An 18,187-nucleotide genomic window follows, 5' to 3' on the forward strand; every position below is an offset into this window, starting at 1 on the left:
AAGGATCCAAGGAACACTGAGATGGGGGGGGTGAAATAGTGTTCTGCAATTTCAACTTAGTTGTCTAGATTTATAAACCACTTAATGAAAATTAAGAAAAATAAAATGTAGAAACACAAAGAAAGGAACAATAACTCCATAACACAAATATTTTTACGTGGAAACTCGGTTAAGGGAAAAACCAATATTAGTATACTTTGTTAGAAATATAAAAAATATTACAAAAGGCAATTCACATGCATTTGGGCACACTGCCTAGAGCTAACTGCTCAGATTACAAATAATGGCTACAACCCTAGAATCCTCATTGCCTTAAAAAATATTTGTAAGAGATTACAATGAAGTTTGAACTATGAATTAGCATCAACAAATGCCTAGATATAGTTCTAGTTAAGCACAAAACATATTCTTACTAAATTCTACAACACTACTTTGTTATGATATTATGCTCCAATCCGAAGAATAATTCTAACACCTGCACATGTGGAACTATGCACAATCACTCATACACACTTTGCACACTTCCACCACACACAAAAATACCCATTACAATCAATCTTATATATCCACATTAGAAATTAAGAACCATTTCATGTCGACCTCAATAACATGTCACAAAAGATGAAACGTGTAAATGAGCTAGCCCAAATCTAGCTTTAAAGAATATGTGGACTAAAGAAAAATTTCCATAGACTTCCCACATGATATCTCATCAACCTTGAATATGCAAACAATTGCCAGTATTAATTTGCAAGATCCTTAAAAGCGAATCATTACATGCTAAGGTTTTTATACACTTTTCATACAAAAAATATGATTATCCGATCTTCTAACTTGCACAAAACTCATCACCGGAGGCCACAATCCAATAATTAGGAATATTACATGACCACAAGCCCTTTTTTAAATTCGCATACAAAATTACACAACCAAAATAATTCGCTAAGAAAAACTATTCACTACAGGACATCCTGTTCGGCTAACCGAACCTCACCGAACTCAAACAATCTTCACTCAATCTACTAGAATGATTAAAATATGAAGTACGAATACCAAAACCGATATGAGTTGCCATCAATGACAACATTTAAACATACATACAGTGTCTCTTGCCAACAATCTCCCCCTTTGTATTGATGGCAACACTTAGTGAAAAATGACAAAGTGTCGGACCAAGACCAAAATATACACATCACAACCAAAAATTTCTCTATCGGATTCAAAAAAGAAAAAACTCCCCCTAAGATGAACATTTTTCACTCATCTACTGTCCCCCTTTGACACCAATGGCAAAGGTAAAGTGTCAAAAACCAAAAACCAAAAATGTTATGTACACAATCCTTTTATACTTGCAAAAATTTGACCTCATGTTAGCATAAGAATTCTTAAAGGAATTTAGGTTACTATCCTAGCTTTTCTTAAGACTCTCCATAACAGTTATGAGCCCACTAAGAAAGTATGCTTGAGTGCCTCTACTAATCTGAGATTGGATGGCTCAAAGGAGTTAATGGAAGCTTGAGCATCTTCCAATCCACTAAGCATAATATCCATCTTAGGAGTAGTAAGGCTCTCAATTTCACAAAATTTATCAACTATCTTCACGCTTTCATGATTTCAACTCCTGATATTCTTAAGAAAAGTTACTAATTGTGCTTTGTGACTGCTCAAGGAGACTAATAAGGGATCAAATGACAAATAATTGATCAAGATGATCCTCATTCTCTTTAATCTTTCTCACAATATCCCGAGTAAAATTGGATAGCTTCAAACATGACTTATAGATATTTCCTCCCTCAAACAATTCTTCCTGAACACTTTTTATGGCAACGTCCAAAGTGATTTTGTCATCCACGACCATTTTCTCCAGTGTCAGAAACCTTCTAGCATGGAATTCATTGTGGACTTTCTCCTCAATGAATTTTTCAAAAGATTTAAAGTGACTGCCTACATAATTGATTAATATTTTTATATTGTTAGATTGTGTCTCTGATAAGTACTTGTGAAATGAAGGCATGAGTTTCTCCAATACACCAGATCCCAAAATGACCAACTCATTATTGTCAGTGAAAGATTTTACCAAGTCTTCACTGTCTTTGTCTTGAGCAAACATATGTAATTTGAGCGACTAAACGGGCGACAAAGAATCCAGGTTGATGGGGCCTTGAGAAAATTTTGGATCCTCTGCATAGATCTGCTTCCCCTTTACCAAATCCTCAGTGTGTTTTTCCTCACTAGCAACCTTAACTTCTAACTCCTCTAAATCAACCTTATCTACATCACTGACATCAACATTAATCTTATCTCCTTCATCTTCAGCTTCTTCCAAAACTGGTTTATCCTGACCTTCTGGAATAGGAGGTTCATTAGATTTTGACTCATCTGCTAGGACTTCTAGAACAAACTCCTCAACATATTCTTGTGATTTCTATGGAACCATCTCATATTGATTATCTGATAGAATTGCTCTTAAAATTTGTTTAGTTTCTCTTCTAACCTCTTCACTTCTGCCAATCATTATCTTATTCACTCTCTTCTTGCTTCTAAATTTTTCTTTGTTTTCTTCAAGAACCCTGTTAATTTTTTCCTTTTCTATCATAGGACAGAGTTGATTTATATATTATCTAATTATCTCACCCTTTATTCTAGCAGTTTCTTTCCTCATGTCTAGAATGCCATATAAGCTCTGAGGAATCTCTGAAATTATTTCAATAAGCCCTATTATATTTATTCAAGAATTCAACAATTGCCTCTTCTATAGATCTCTTTTTGGCATCATCCAATAACTCATAATATTTTGAAATAGGTTTGATGATGGTTTTCTTAACATTTCTTACCATCATAACAGTGTCATCTAGCTGAGTCTTCTTGCTAGACTGCTCTTCACTAGATGATTTGCCTTTGAAAACTTTAGCTCCTTTGCCACTCTTCTTTATTTATTTTACCACATCATCTGATTCAGTTGCCTCTTCACCACCAGGAATAAGAATTGTTGCTTTTCCTAATTTCCTATTCACTTCACCAAATGATTTAGCTTGGGTAAAGATGAGGGTGCATAATCCTTTGGCTGCTTAGGCTTGGGAATAGGAGCTTCTGATTTACCCTTCTTTGGCTTAACCATATCTTCTTCCTTCATAATTTTCTTTTGTCTTTCTCTCCAAAATACTTCCTTGGTGATTCTCATATTCTCGACCAGCTTCTCAACTGCCTTCTTGAATTTTCTTTGTATCTTAGGCTTCTTGAACTTAGAGTGCAAGTTGAAGCTCTTCTCTTTGTAGGTTCCTAATCTTTCCTTTGATGCGTCCACCAATTTTCTTAACAAATGCTAGGAATATGCATCAAGAATGTGTGCTTCAACCTCATATCCCATGGGAATGATCCATGGTGTTCTAGGTTTTACAACTTCCATAAGATATTTGTTAGTATCAACCATGAAGCATATTGAGTCTTCATATTTTTCCACAATCTCCTTAGGGATTCTCTCATGGCTCTGCATCATATTTTGAAGTATCCCCAAAGAATACCATTCTTGACTATAACATCTCCAAGACCATAAAGTGTTTCTTTTATCTGCATTGTCAGTGGTTTGTCATAATCCCACTGCACCTTCCCAACTCCCAGAATCTCATTCATAAAGTAGAAATATAAACTCATAATCAAGGTTCCATACTTGAATAAATGCTTCTTCTCTTTCTTGATTTTCTTTAAATTTCTCAATAGCTCTCTCTGAAGTACTTCACATAAATAATACTTCTTATCTTCCTTCAATATCTAATAGGCAACATATATTATTGTACCAGATACTAAATTGTCTTTGTTGGACTGATATAACTTATAACCATCATCATTGATGAAAATCAAACGTCATACTCAATAACATCATGCATTGTCATTGATCTGTTGTCAAATTGTAAACTAGTTGCCTTAGTTACCATTTGATTCTTCATATTTCTTAAGGTAGGTACTTCACTGACTGAGCTTAAAAAGGTTACTGCCATACTTGCATCATGGGCAATCTTGTAAGGTTTATCAAGCCACATGAATTCAGCATGTATTTTTCTCAGAATGTATCGAACCTGCTCTGGCTCATTGAACACTAGGAAATGAATAAACTGTGTGAAACCCCTCTCCCTAATTTATTTGAATTCAAGTTTCAAGATTCCCATTCTATCAATCATGTTCTGTGTACAAATTCAACATTTGGGAACTTTGGATCTCTTCAATATTACAATGGATGTAAACCCTAATATATTCCACATGCAATACTCCAGATGAGATAGATGAAAAAGCACCATTAGGATCATCTTCCATAGATTTATAGGGATGATTTTTAAAGATTGACCTATCCCTTTCAGTGACATCAACTACCAAAGGGGTCATAATACTAAAGGATGCCATATTGAAATTTCAAGCTTCAAACTGGGAAAAAATTTAGTCGATAAATACCTTTCAAACAAATGCAAAATTGGATGATGAATCCTCAATTCGCTTTGAATCTTTGGAAATTATGCTTTTATTATCTTTATTGTTGTTTCTCTTTGAATTCAAAGTGAGAAATGAAAGGTTTACGTTCTTTTTCATCCACTGTATATCTAAATTTCAGGTATAACAATTGCACTTAACCCTAACTCTTTCGGTTACTCTGCATACCGACAAATCTTCAAGAAATATTTTGCGAACCATCAAACTCTTCTGGAAAATCACCAAACAAGCATCGGCAACTCGTCCAAACAAAGTATAGATCTCCAACAGGGGGTTTGAAATATTTTTCATGAAAATCTCCCCCTAAGGCTAGATCCCTTAGCTTAGTTACTGGATGTAGTTCCAACACTAGAATCAAGTGCGGACCCACTTCTTGCATCATCAATGTTCTTCTTTACCCAAGTCTTCTTCATTTGATATCTAATCTCTTCAACTTCTTTGTTACCCTTAAATCTGGCTTCACATTCTTTTTCTTGGCTTCCAGACCTCTCCTATTTACATTTTTGTTTCTACAATAATTTGCAATGTGATCGGATTTGTTGCAAGCATAGAAAACAACATTTCCTTGCATAGGTTTGAAATTCAACTGATTTCTTCTTTTTCTTCATTGATTAGCAACATGTCCAAACATACCACATGCATAGCATCTAACATTTCTTCTATTTTGAAAATTATTCATCACAGTTCTGCATACATTTGCCTTATGACCATATTTATTACATTTGAAACATTGACTAGCAAAAGATGAAGCATTATTAATCATCTTATTTCTGCATTGACTAGACATATGACCAAATTTATTACAAATAAAACTGTTGTCATTGAATTTATGAGCATTAGATTGCCTTATCGGAGGCCTTCTTCATATGTTCTTTTGTTGAGATAATTTGGAACTTGCTCCTTTCTCAAAATTGAGAGCTTGAGTATCATTAGGATTCTTCTAACTAGCAAGCGTTTCATCAAGTCTATCTGAATTGATTATGAACTTCTCCTTATACTCATTTGTAGCATCAAGATTAAATTTGAGGAGTAGGACCCGCTTCCAAGATCTTCCTCATGTTCTCTAGCATTTTGAAGGTCACTTATCAACTGTCCATTCTCATTCTCAAGTCCAAAATATTCTTTAGATTTATCTTTTAGGAACCAAGCAAGATTTTCCTCATTCTTCTTCCTTTCTTTAATCTCCTTGGTCAATTTCATTACTATAGCTTCCATTTCATTTTTCTAAATTGCATTAACTCTAGCAATTTTCTCACATTCTTCAGTCTTCTTCCTTAGAGCTTCTCAATCAGTGCTTTGAATTTCTTTCTTCTTTAGCTGATCAACAAGTTCCTTTCTCTTGTATCTTGACTTGTTTAATTATTCTTTTAGTGATTGAATAAATTTCTCAACATCTTTTAGATTTTCCTTCAATTTCTTGACCTTAGCTTTGGACAAATCTAGATCATCAATTGCAACAAGTAGCTATTCTCTAAGACTACTAGAATCTATTGATTCACTTGCAAGATCTATCTCAAGCTGTTAGACTTGTTTCGAGGAACTTAGATCTGATACCAATTGTTGGAATCAAGGATCCAAGGAACACTGAGAGGGGGGGTGAATCAATGTTTTGCAATTTCAACTTGGCTATCTAGATCTATAAACCACTTAATGCAGATTAAGAAAAATAAAATGCTGAAACACAACGAAAAGAACATCAACACCATAAAACCAACTTTTTTATGTAGAAACCTGGTTAAGGGGACAACCAAGGTGGGATTCAAATCCACAATATTAGTATACTTTGATAGAAGTATAAAAGTATTACAAAAGGGAATGCACATGCATTTAGACACACTTCCTAGAGCTCACTGCTAAAATACAAATAAGGGCTACAACCTCAGAAGGCTCACTCCCTTAAAAAATGTCTATAAGAGATTACAATGAATTTTGAACTATGAATCAGCATCAACAAATTCCTGGATATAGTTTTTGTTAAGCACAAAACATATTCTTTCTCAATTCTATAACACTACTATGTTTTGATATCCTGCTTCAATATGGAGCACATTTCTAAAACTTGCACACATGGAACTACACACAATCACTCATACACACTTCACATACTACCACCACCCACAAAAATACCCATTACAATGATGCTATATATCCACATCACATATTAAGAATAAATTCATGTAGACTTCAATAACACGCCACAAGATGAAACGTGGAAATTAATAAGCTCAAATTCATCTTTAAAGTATATGGAGACCAAAGGAAAATGTCCACATGCTTCCCACATGGTAGTTTATCAACCTTGAATATGCAAACAATCACTAGACTCAATTCACAAGATCCACAAAAGTAAATCACTACATGCTACAGTTGTTATACATTGGTCATACCAAAAATAGGATTATTAGATCTTCTAACTTGCACGAAACACATCACCGGAGGCCACAATATAGGAATTAGGTATATTACATGACTGAAAACCTTTTTTGAAATAAGGATAGCAAAATACACAACTAAAATAATTTGCTAACCAAAATTGTTCACTACCGGATATACTGCTCTGCTAACCCGACCTCACTAGACTCAAACAATCTTCACTCAATATACCAAAATAATGAAAAAATGAAGTGTGGATACCAAAACTGATATTACCATCAATAATAGTATCTGAACATACCTACAGTGTCTCTTGCCAACACTATCACCACCACAGTTTTGGGGGAGAGATGAAGGCAAAAACTTATGGTGGTTGCAAATCCTAGGAACAAATCTAAAAAAGGAAAGCGCATTCTAATCCATAGAGGGAGACAAAGATACAAAGCTAGAAGTTAATGCAGTCTAGTGTAGATCCATCCCTTCATGTCTTCATAAAAAAGAGTAATTCAGTCAGAAAAGAAGAGGAATCGTTACTACTTCTTAAAGAAAGAGAAGTTCTACAAAGAGACATCAACTTGTAGATCACATGGTCCAAATATTGAGTGAAGTCAATCCCATGCTATAAATTGAACATGGTAGAATACCACCTATTGATATTGAAGAGAGAACACTGAAGTAATATTTAGAGGAAGGTCAAATCTTGGATTACAATGAAACCCTCAATGATTGTAAAAAGATCTTAGAAGATAAACAAACAAGGAAGATCAATGAAAATATGGATTGGATAAACCCCTTTGCATTAGCTTTCATAAATGAGTTCTTGGGGATCTTTGAAGAACAACATAGCGTGGACCAACAAAAGAGAAAATTCTTACTTACATATAAGTAATAAAACACAAGATTTCTTAAAAGAATTATTAAAAGAAGGATAAATGGAGGCCAGGGACAATAATCTACTATTTGTAGAGGATGAACCTAATGACCACGAGCAAGACTGTGGAGTTAAAAAAATTGGGTATCCAATAAACTTCATCTAATAAAGCTAAACTAGAATGTGGAAACAATTCAGGAAAGAGAGTCGGTATATTTTTTATCAATGAGTATATATTTCTTTCGATAAGGGTAAATGGGTTTTACAAGGACCTGAAACCTAAAGTTTTACAACCGGCCAACAGACAATCCGTCAAGAAAAAACAGAAAAATAGGGGATCAACCCCAAACAAAAACAGAGACAAAAAATGCAGACAGACAAGAGAAAGAAAAAAAGCTCTTAGTTGAGCGATAGCACTAGATCCTTGTTCTTTTGAATGGAAATCATGTTGATTTCCTCAAATTCCTCCATTATGAATCTGGAGGTACCCTTGTTGTTGATTCTACTCCTGGTTCTCGAACTGGGTCCAATGGTTTTGTTGCCTCTAGCAACCACCTCATCTCCACCAAGATCTTTCATCGGGTCACTGTGGAAGGATCTGTAATAAACAACCATCTCATTAATCTTTTCAAGCCCCTGAATGCTATTTTTCATGGCTTCTTTACTGATGTCGACTAGATTCTTGAGATTTTTTGTAATCTCAGCCATGGATTGTTCCACCTTATCAATCCTTTTTTCATGGTTACATTTCATGACCTCAACATTCTAAGAGAGTTTTTGAGTCATGAGAATGAGTTTTTTCAGCTTGCTAGGTTCAGGAGAAGCAATCAAAATGTAAATTATTTCCTTAACCCCCCTCTTGAGGGTGTCAATTTCATGCTCAACCCATTCCTAGCAATGCTTCTGGCTTCTGGTGGCTTCCATGACAAGATTCATCGGACTACCATCTTTCCCCTCATTATCTTTTTGGACATTGATGGGGATGTCCAATTTAATCCCTTTATCTATAATCTTTAGGCTGTGATCCTTCACCAGTAGTCTTTTCTTTTTGGTGAGGGGTTCAACCTTGGAGATCAGCTTGTTGTTGGTTTTCTATTCACTAGCTACCCATCTGGGGGGGGTTCTTGCTACCGAGCATCTCAGGAGTGACCATATTATCCTTTTCATCCATAGGTTCATATTCAGGGTCATTAACAAGAACCCCACTATCATCCAGTTCCATCTCCGAATCAGAGACGTCTTGGACCTCCATCTACAAACCAATCTCAGCAAGTGGGGGCATAATTTCAAGGTATTTGGCATGTTCCATGATGAGGATGATAAGTCCCTCATGAAGAATAGGGTTGCTAGGGTTTTCTAGGTGCTTTTCTAGGATATTTTCAAGGGAGGAGGCTATATAAAAGGGAACAAAGATAATTTTCCCATGGCGAAAATGATTTAAAATAGTGAAATGGTAGGAGAAGAAGCTAGGATACCTACCATCAAGGGTGATATATCTCATTATAAACTCAGCCCTATCTACCCATGGGACCATGAGGTCTTTTCTATTATAGCCATCGTCGGCCATCTTGGTGACTCTGGAGCGCTCCTTGTCTTTATCAAAGACACTCGATAAGTCCTCCCCTATTTTTCTGTCTCTATAAAACCTTCTTCTAGACGTAGCCAGACCAGTGACCGTCACCACCAGAGTTTCATTAATCTGATAATCGACACCATAAGCCCTAAGACTCCCTTTTTTCCATCTGTTAACAAAGGGCTTTGTAATCAGAGGAGAGAGGCCATGAAGCCTATCCAGGAAGGGATGAGACTACCATCGATGACTTCCTACCAGACATCTTTATTCTTCGTACACTTCTTGTAGGTAGAGGTCTCTTATCTATTCTTATCTCCTCCCATTATTCTTTTGGACACCAGATAATAGGAGGTCACAATCACCAACCAGTCGCAGAAAATGAGCCATGTCCAAAGGATATCAAAATAGTAGCAGAAAAGCCACACAATGGGATGGGAAAACTAGTTGTTGAGGAGGTTTCTAGACAAACCCAGAAAGAGTCATTTTTCTATCAAATCAGACGTGTCGTGATGAGAGATCATTGATTAGGGTAGTAATCGTTATGTGCCAGATCACACATATTTTTGGGGAAAGAATCAATACTACTCCACCAGTTGGTTGCTGTGTATCCCACTACCAAATTGGCCAGTAGTTCTGCTGCCTTATTGCCTTCCCGATATATGTGCAAGATTTTAAAATCTGTCAGGTCATTAATTATATTTGGGCAATCCTTGATCAGGCTAGCAATCATCCAACTAGGATCTGTGTGACCACTCAAGCAGTTGATAGTGTTTAGCGAGTCAGACTCTAGCCACACTTTAGTAAACCTCTCTCTTTTATCCATGTGTAGCCTGATGTGGGCAGCACTGGCTTCTGCGTAATGGTTAGTATCGATTCTTTATCAATGAGTATAGATGGGAAATCAGAAGGTCAACTTAAGATCATATTACTACTGGAATTGATGAAGAGCAACCCACTTCCCCAAGAGACATGATTTTCTTCTCTTAGAATGTTAGTGGCCTAAATGCCACTAATAAGAGATGTCTGGTCAAGAAAAGAGTGAGCTTGACTAAGGCCAATGTAGTATTTCTTCAAGAAATAAAGTTAATTGACTTAGAGATGCCATCCTTTATGAAAGGCCCGAGACATTGGAAAGTGGAGACAAAAGAGTCTGAAGATGCCTTGGGGGTATTGGAAGTTCTACAGAATCTATTTAGACTAAATGTTGACATACTAGGAAGTTGGAAATATTGGATTGGTGGGAAGCTATTATATCTTAGTATGAATTTGCAACTAGTAGTGATAAATGTTTATGGTCTTGTCTCTTGTCTTAACAAAAGGTTGGTATGGGTAGAGTTAGATAGATTCATGGAAGTCTTTCCATCCCCTTATTACACTGTGTTAGACTTGTGGGTGATGAATAATGATGAACAACAAATGCCCCAATCAGTACTGAGAGGGGGGGTGAATCAGTACAGGTAAAAACTCTCTTAATAACTTATCTAGCTAAAGAAAAACCAACCAGTTTTCACCATTATTGAATTTAACCATGGCAATACCGGTTAAACACAATAAGACACTAGACACCATAAACTGATAAGTCTAGATACTTTAAATACGATCAATATGCAATGTCAACTTCACCCATAAACATATGCATGTGGTATGCTAGTAATACCATAACCTATTAACTCTGCATGCATAATCTTTCAATCAAATACTTCATAAACATCACATGAAAAATGCATAACACATAAAACACAGATTTTTCACGTGGAAACCCAAATGGGAAAAACCACGGTGGGGATGAATACCCACAAGCTTGTTTTGAACTCTTTTGAAGCTTGCCCTGTTAGGAGCCTAGTCTGGTTAAAGGCTTTACAATAAGGTTCTGTTAGGAACTGATCCTGTTAGAGATCACCCAGTTAAGGGATGGCTATATACCTTGTTACAAGTATCAATGATCTTGAGTCACCTGGTTACAGGTTTTACAATAAGCTTGTTAAAGCTACCTGGTAAAGGGATTTTCCATCTATTGAAATGATTAGAAGACAACAAGAAAAATAACGATCTGATAACAACACTACATGCCAAGGCAAATTCTTTTCTTATCCTCTACTCTACAATCACACTTTGCAGTTTCCCTCTTACTAGTCTGGCAAGTATAAAGTATCTCTTCACTAAGATACACACACACAACATTTTCCAGCAACTTTACAATAACAAATATCATCAACCTTATAGGTAGCAAATAGGTCAGTAACATAAACCCTAAAACCTAAGATTCTTAGGTTTACAACACATGCGGTCCAATCCTAACCATCCAAACATATTTGCATAGAGTATATAATTTCAAATAGATCACAAGACAACCTGCATCATTCATTCATCACCACTCATGGGAATCAGTAACCCATCATGCTTTCTTCTCATACCACTAAGAAGAATAATCATTCCCGAGGTAGACTTCAAACGTGGTCAATCTTCTCATGCCTCAATTCTTCACGTGCACAAGGCTGACATGGCACCTTGATCATATCTCTTAGCTAACTCATCACAGAGTATCATTGGTTGCATCACACAAGGTGGATCACCAAACCGATAACCATAGAGTTAAGATTACCAACTGGTAAGCACACTTAGTGAAACCCCGACACTGGTTCACTGAATCTCCTCATACCTCCTCATACCGGTTCACTTGAACTTATTGACATCAATGACAACATACATTATCATCATATCAACATGTCAGTTCATCATATGCCAATGATATCCAATAGTGTGAATATTGTTGTCATTAATGTCAAACTAGCTATCCGGTTTGGATCAGACAATATATGCAGTTTTGTGTTATCTAGATTGGTCTGAATACTATATCAAGTCGGTATGTGTAGTTCATTGTTATGGACAAATGTTATGATGCAATTAGATGGAGTTGATATAATGAAATAATATCTTTAAGATCTTCATTCTAGAATTTTGAGTTCTCATTAGTTTCAGTATCAGTTATGAGTTTCGTTATTAGTTGTTTTAGTCATGACAGTAATATCTCTTTGAGTTTCATGTTGCACTATTCATGGTATGCGTGAGTCTATATATTTGGAAGATTGGAGATGTCATAATTTCATAATAATGGATCAATACCTTTAGGTCTGAATAACCTTATACCATTCAAATAATATTGGTATATGTATTGGCAAATGAAGTATGAAAAGGAAGCATATAAAGATCTTGTGGAGGCTAATGTGAGTGTCTTGTTTATGTTGGATATTGTGTTGGGCTTGGCTAACACACAATTTTGTGTTTGTATCCTCTAGTATATATATGTAGTAGCATGTATGTGGTAGATAGAGCATGTGGGAAAAATAGAATAAGAAAGTATATGAGGTGTGTATGGGGAAGACAGTAGAGAAGCAAACTGTGTAGTGTGAATTGTAGATAGCGAAGGGAGATAGTGTTGTAATGGTGCAGTATTTTTTTAGTGGACTTGTTGCAGGATGGTTGTATAGAGATCTTTAACCATTTTTGTTGTAGGGTTTATGAGTTGTGATATGAGCTTAGTCTTAGAACTGATCTCATTCATTTGGAGATGCAATCCTTTTCAGTTCAACCTTTCTTGTTGTAGTGAGAATTCTCGTGGTGAGTCGTTCTTTTATATCTTTCTAGTGAGCATTATGAAAATAAGCCATTCTTTTGTGTCTTTGAAGTGAACATTATGACAGTGAGCCATTCCTTTATATCTTTGTAGTGAGGAGTCTCAAAAGTGAGTCATTTTTGTAATATAACAATGAGCCACTCCTTTGAAAACACCATATAGGTAGTTATATTCTCCTTAGAATTTACACTTTGTGTGTTTTTTCCCATTTGGGTTTTCCACGTATAAAATCCGTTGTTTCTCTCATGGTTGTCTTCTTAATGATTATTCTACTTTTGTAGTTTTATATCTCTTAAGTAAGATAGATGAATTTTTTATATTTTTGCAGAAGATTAAAGTGTATATATATATCTATTGGAATGTTAATTCACCCCGTCTCCCCTCTCAATATTTGGTTCTTTCAACCCAATCAACAATTCGTATTAGAGCTTTGCTCCCTTGGTTGAAGGTTTCACTACTTGAGGGAGATCGGTGTTGGTTGAATTATGGTGCCTACATGCAAGAACAAATATTTTTAGCTGGATAAAGCTTTGATGATAGCCCTTGAAGATTTGGAAAGTGTTGAAGTAGAGAAGAAATAATTGTAAGAGAATATGAAGATAGAAAATGAAAGTGTGTAGAAGCTGAGAGAGAAAATTAAAAAATTCAAACTGGGGCATAACAAGGTTAACAACTAGTTGAAGTAGGTGAATGAGACTATTAAGGATTTGATGCAGAAGATTGAGGAGAAAGACAAGATAAAGCAATCCCTAATAGAAACAATCAAGATGAAATTTGAAGAATGTGAAAAGCTAGAGCAAGAGGTGAAGAATCTGAAGGCAGAAAATAAAATCCTTGACATTAGTAAGCTCCTGGAAGTTTTCTTCACCATGAAACAAAATAAATTGGATAAGACTAGACTTGGCTTTCGATTTGGTATGTGTTTGAATCCGAATAACAAAAAGGAAAACAAAGAGGTCAAAGCTGAAGTGGAGAAGTCAAAAGATGAGAGAAAATCCAAGAATCATAATTCTAACGCACGAAGACCACTAGTTTGACAACCTAATGTAAAAAGGTACCCATATTTAATGGCTATTGTTTTTAATGCAATAAATTTGGGCTTAAGTTAGTAGATTGTAGAAGCATTCAATGTTATACTTACATGAGGTTCGTTCATAAAGAAAATCACTGTAGAAACCATGGTATGAGTCAAAATTATAATTTGGTTGAAGAAAATAGGAAGAGATATAATTTTTATGGATATTATTATACTTGCAATAACTATGGACATAAGGCTAATCAATATAGACATAGATCACATCTGGTAAGATCACAAAGGAAGGGTCTTAGTTTTTTCAAATGCAAACAGTCTGAGAATTATGTTAATCAATGTAGAAATGGAAATGTAGAGAAATCTACTAAGAAAACTGTAATGAAGAATGGTGAATCAAAGAAGAAAGAAAATTTGGTCTGGAGAAAGAAGAGTGAGAACAAAGGAAGTGAGCTTGACGTACCGGAATCTGGTGCAAAAAGTGCCTCTTCCTCCAGTAACTAAGTATATTGCTTTGGATTAGGGGGAGTTCCTTTTGGAAGAAGAATCTTTTGTTGTCCCCATCTAAGTGAATCATGTCATTGTCCTAGCATGACTGTGCTTTAAGTGTTGTAAAAGCTATCTGGTAATCGAAGGAATTATACTAACATCATCGATGACAGTTCTTGTTAGTAAAACCCTAATGGAAGTGTTTTTGGCAAGATAAGTAAAATCTTTTTGAATTAATTTTTTCATTATCAGTTATTTGTGCTTAAGAATATTGGAAGTAGTAGAGGAGTAGAAAAACAAGAGAGTAGAGCAAGAAATCATGGAAATAAAAATGATCGTTGGAGAATCTAGTAGTGAAGAATTTTTGGTTTTGGATAAGGTGTTCTTAGAAGAATTTACCTTGAATAATTTCAAAGATGTTGAAGCTGGTTTGAGCGATGTTGAGATGCAAAGAGTCAAAGGATTAGAAAGAAAAGGTCTGAATCTTTGGACATAATTTCCTTGGTTTGATAATGTGGAGGTTATCAGGATGATCCTTAGTCAAGTATGGGATGACAACATTATGTTAGATAAATCATACCGCATCTCAAAGGAGGTAATATCAATGATCACTAGTATGTGCAATAGTGGAGAAGTTCTAGCAAAGAAGTCAATCTTGAACAAAGAAGTGGAAGCCCTAACCAACATGAAGGGTGATCAACAAGCATTGATCATTAACACTATCATCAATCTTGTTGTGAGGTATGTATCCTATGACATTTCTTATAAAATCTATTTCAAGAATAGGAAAGGTATGCTTGTGATGGAAAACAAATCATTTGACTTGTGTGAATTGTTGAAAGCATTATTGGTAGAGAATGTTAAGATGGAGAAAGAAAGGAATTATCCTTTTTGGTTTGGTTCATTGCTTGTGATTTTGGTTAAATGTATTATTTAGGATCCCTTCCGACACAAGACAATATTATATGGGAGTCAAGTGTTTTGATTGCAAGATATATATTTGAATAGTTTGAATAATAAAGAGAAAGTTTGTGATGCCTCTTTCACATCCTTTATAGACACGTGGAGTGTTGGCCCGATATATTTTGTTTCCGGTTTTGGATGATCTTCCTTTGAAAAGAATATAATTTGTTCCTATCAATATTTAGAAGTCAAAGAAAAGAAAAGTAGAGGATATTGTAGTGATTGAAGATTCAAAGTCTCCTATAGTTAGAGCAGATTTGGTAGTTGTAGAGAAGGAAGCTAGAGAATCAAATGATGAATCTAATTTTTTTAAATTAGTGGATAGTGTGGATGGAATCAAGAAAATTCATGTGATTTCAATAAATCCAGTTGAGTCAGACAGAATTGAAAGCATTTTGTTGAATCATTTTATCTAGAATAATGTGAACATTGAGAATATTAGTAATTTACTTTTGGAATCCCTGAATGAGGTTCAAAAGGAGAATTTCTATGAATAGTCTATTGAGGGTAGAATATTTGAAGAAAAATGTTTCGATATACAAAATTTGTTGAATGAATGTGCTGATGTGCAAAAGATCTTATCAACATGTATTAAGGAAATGAGGAACTATATCTGCAATGCTAGTAGAGTCTACAGGCATTGTATCTCTTGGCCAGTAGTTGCAGTGAAGCACAATAGAAAAATTGATACTATTTAAGATGAGTTGACAACTCTAGGAAAATCTTTTGATTTTCTGAATGATTAAGATGGTGAGTAGAGGAAGAGAATCAAATTTCTTCAAACTGAACCCTTATTCCTGCAAAGGCAGAAAGAAGAGTTTATGAACATGTTTTGAAAGGTGAAGGAGGTCGTTGAGGCTAAGTTGGAGCATTTTTCAGCATTGCTTAGAAGTGCACTTGAGTATGAGCAGAACCCATCTGCTTTGGATAATTTTTCTCATGTAGTTGATATGTTGGTGCGATGCAGAAGTCTTTCAGTCATCATTAAATTGGAAATAAACTCTTGGGAATTTCTTCTTCTAGATCTGAAGGACAAGTACAAGATTATCTTTCTGAAGAAGAGTAGCTAAAGATTCTTTTCAGTGTTGTATTCAGTTTTTAAAAATTTTTTAGTTGTGTATATATTCTATTCTTTTGCTTTCTTTTATTTTTTAACAAAGGCATCCTTTGTCCTTGATGTCAAAAGGGGGAGAAAGGAATGTGGTTCTTGGATTTGAGGAGTTGCATGAGTAAAGGGAAGTTGTGTCATACGGAGATATTTTTGGATATGTTTTTCCATAATGACAAAGGGGGAGATTATTAGACTTGTGTGAATATTGTTGTGATTGATGTCAAACTAGCTATCTCATTTGGAGCAGATAGTATATGTCGTTCTTTGTTATCTAGATTGGTCTAGATACTATATATAGTCGGCATGTGCAGTTCTTCATTATGGAAAGATGTTATGATGCAGTTAGGTAGAGTTGGTATGATGAGGTAATCTCTAGAAGATCTTCATTCCAAAATTTTGAGTTCTCATTATTCCAAGTATCAGTTATGTGTTTTGGTATTAGGTTTTTTGGTCATGACACTAGTATCTTTTCGAGTTTCATGTTGTGGTATTCTTGGTATGCATGGAGTCCATATCTTTGGAAGATTGGAGATGTTATGCTTAATTTTATAATAATAGGTCAGTATCTTTAGGTCCAGATGACCCTGTACCATTATGATAATATAAATATATGCATTTGCAAATGAAGTATGAAAAGGAAAGTGTGTAGAGATCTTATGGAGGCTAACATGAGTGTCTTGTTTATATTGGATATTGTGTTGGGTTTGGATGACACACTATTTTGTGTTTGTATCCTCTGATGTATATGTAGTACCATGTATGTCGTGGTGAGAGCATGTGTGAAAAAAAGATTAGGAATGTATACGAGGTGTGTATGTAGAAAATAAAAGACAAACAAAGTGTGTAGTGTGAATTATAGACAACGAAGGCATATAGTGTTGCAATGGTGTAGTTCTTATTCATCAATATTGTTGCAAGATGGTTTTACAAAGATCTTTAATCGAATCTATTATAGGGTTTGTGAGTTGTGATATGAGCTTAATCTTAGAATTGATCTCATGCATTGAGAGATACAATATTTTTCAATTCAATCTTTCTTGTTGTAGTGATCATTTTGATAGTGAGTCATTCTTTTGTAGCTTTGCAATGAGCATTCTTACACAGAGCCATTCTTTTGTATCTTTATAGTGAGCAATCTGGCAGTGAGTCATTCTTTTGTATGTTTGCATTGAGTAGCCCAACATTTGTAGAACAGAATATGTCATTGAGAGGGGGGGTGAATCAATGATTTCAAAATGTTTTCAACTATATGTGTACAACCCATAAAGTAATGAAAACACTAGTAATCAAACACACACAAGGGATACATCACACAACACTGGATATACGAGGAAAACCCAATGTGGGAAAAACCTTAGTGAGAAATGATACTGGAATCTATTGGTCCAATCTAGTCTCACAATAAAACACAACATTAAAAATATTTACGGCACCAACCCAAGGAGCACCAACCCCTACTGATTTAGGGAACTAGCCCTAGAAGCACCAACCCCTAATTTTATGGGAACCAACCCTTACACCGAGCAGAAACTCAACAATATACAATGAAATTAATTATTACAATGAAAGAACATTTTTGCAAATGGATTTTATAACACCTCCAATGAATACACTCCATCGGCTATTTTGTCTTATTGGTTCTTTTGCTACCGATTCACTATTCA

At 35.1% G+C, this 18,187-nt stretch overlaps 1 protein-coding gene across 1 annotated transcript in view; it reads right to left on the bottom strand.

The window, feature by feature from the left end:
• Positions 1 to 2,125: 2,125 nt before the first annotated feature.
• Positions 2,126 to 18,187, bottom strand: part of LOC131858284 (agamous-like MADS-box protein AGL8 homolog) — a 46,023-nt gene continuing 29,961 nt past the window's right edge. The window contains exons 3-4 of the mRNA XM_059211476.1: positions 2,943 to 3,006; positions 2,126 to 2,425 (exon numbers count right to left, since the gene is read on the bottom strand). Of these exons, the coding sequence (XP_059067459.1) occupies positions 2,126 to 2,425; positions 2,943 to 3,006 (364 nt within the window). The remainder of the gene's footprint in view (positions 2,426 to 2,942; positions 3,007 to 18,187) is intronic.

The sequence above is a fragment of the Cryptomeria japonica genome, chromosome 9 (genome assembly GCF_030272615.1).
Source record: "Cryptomeria japonica chromosome 9, Sugi_1.0, whole genome shotgun sequence".
Taxonomy (NCBI): domain Eukaryota; kingdom Viridiplantae; phylum Streptophyta; class Pinopsida; order Cupressales; family Cupressaceae; genus Cryptomeria; species Cryptomeria japonica.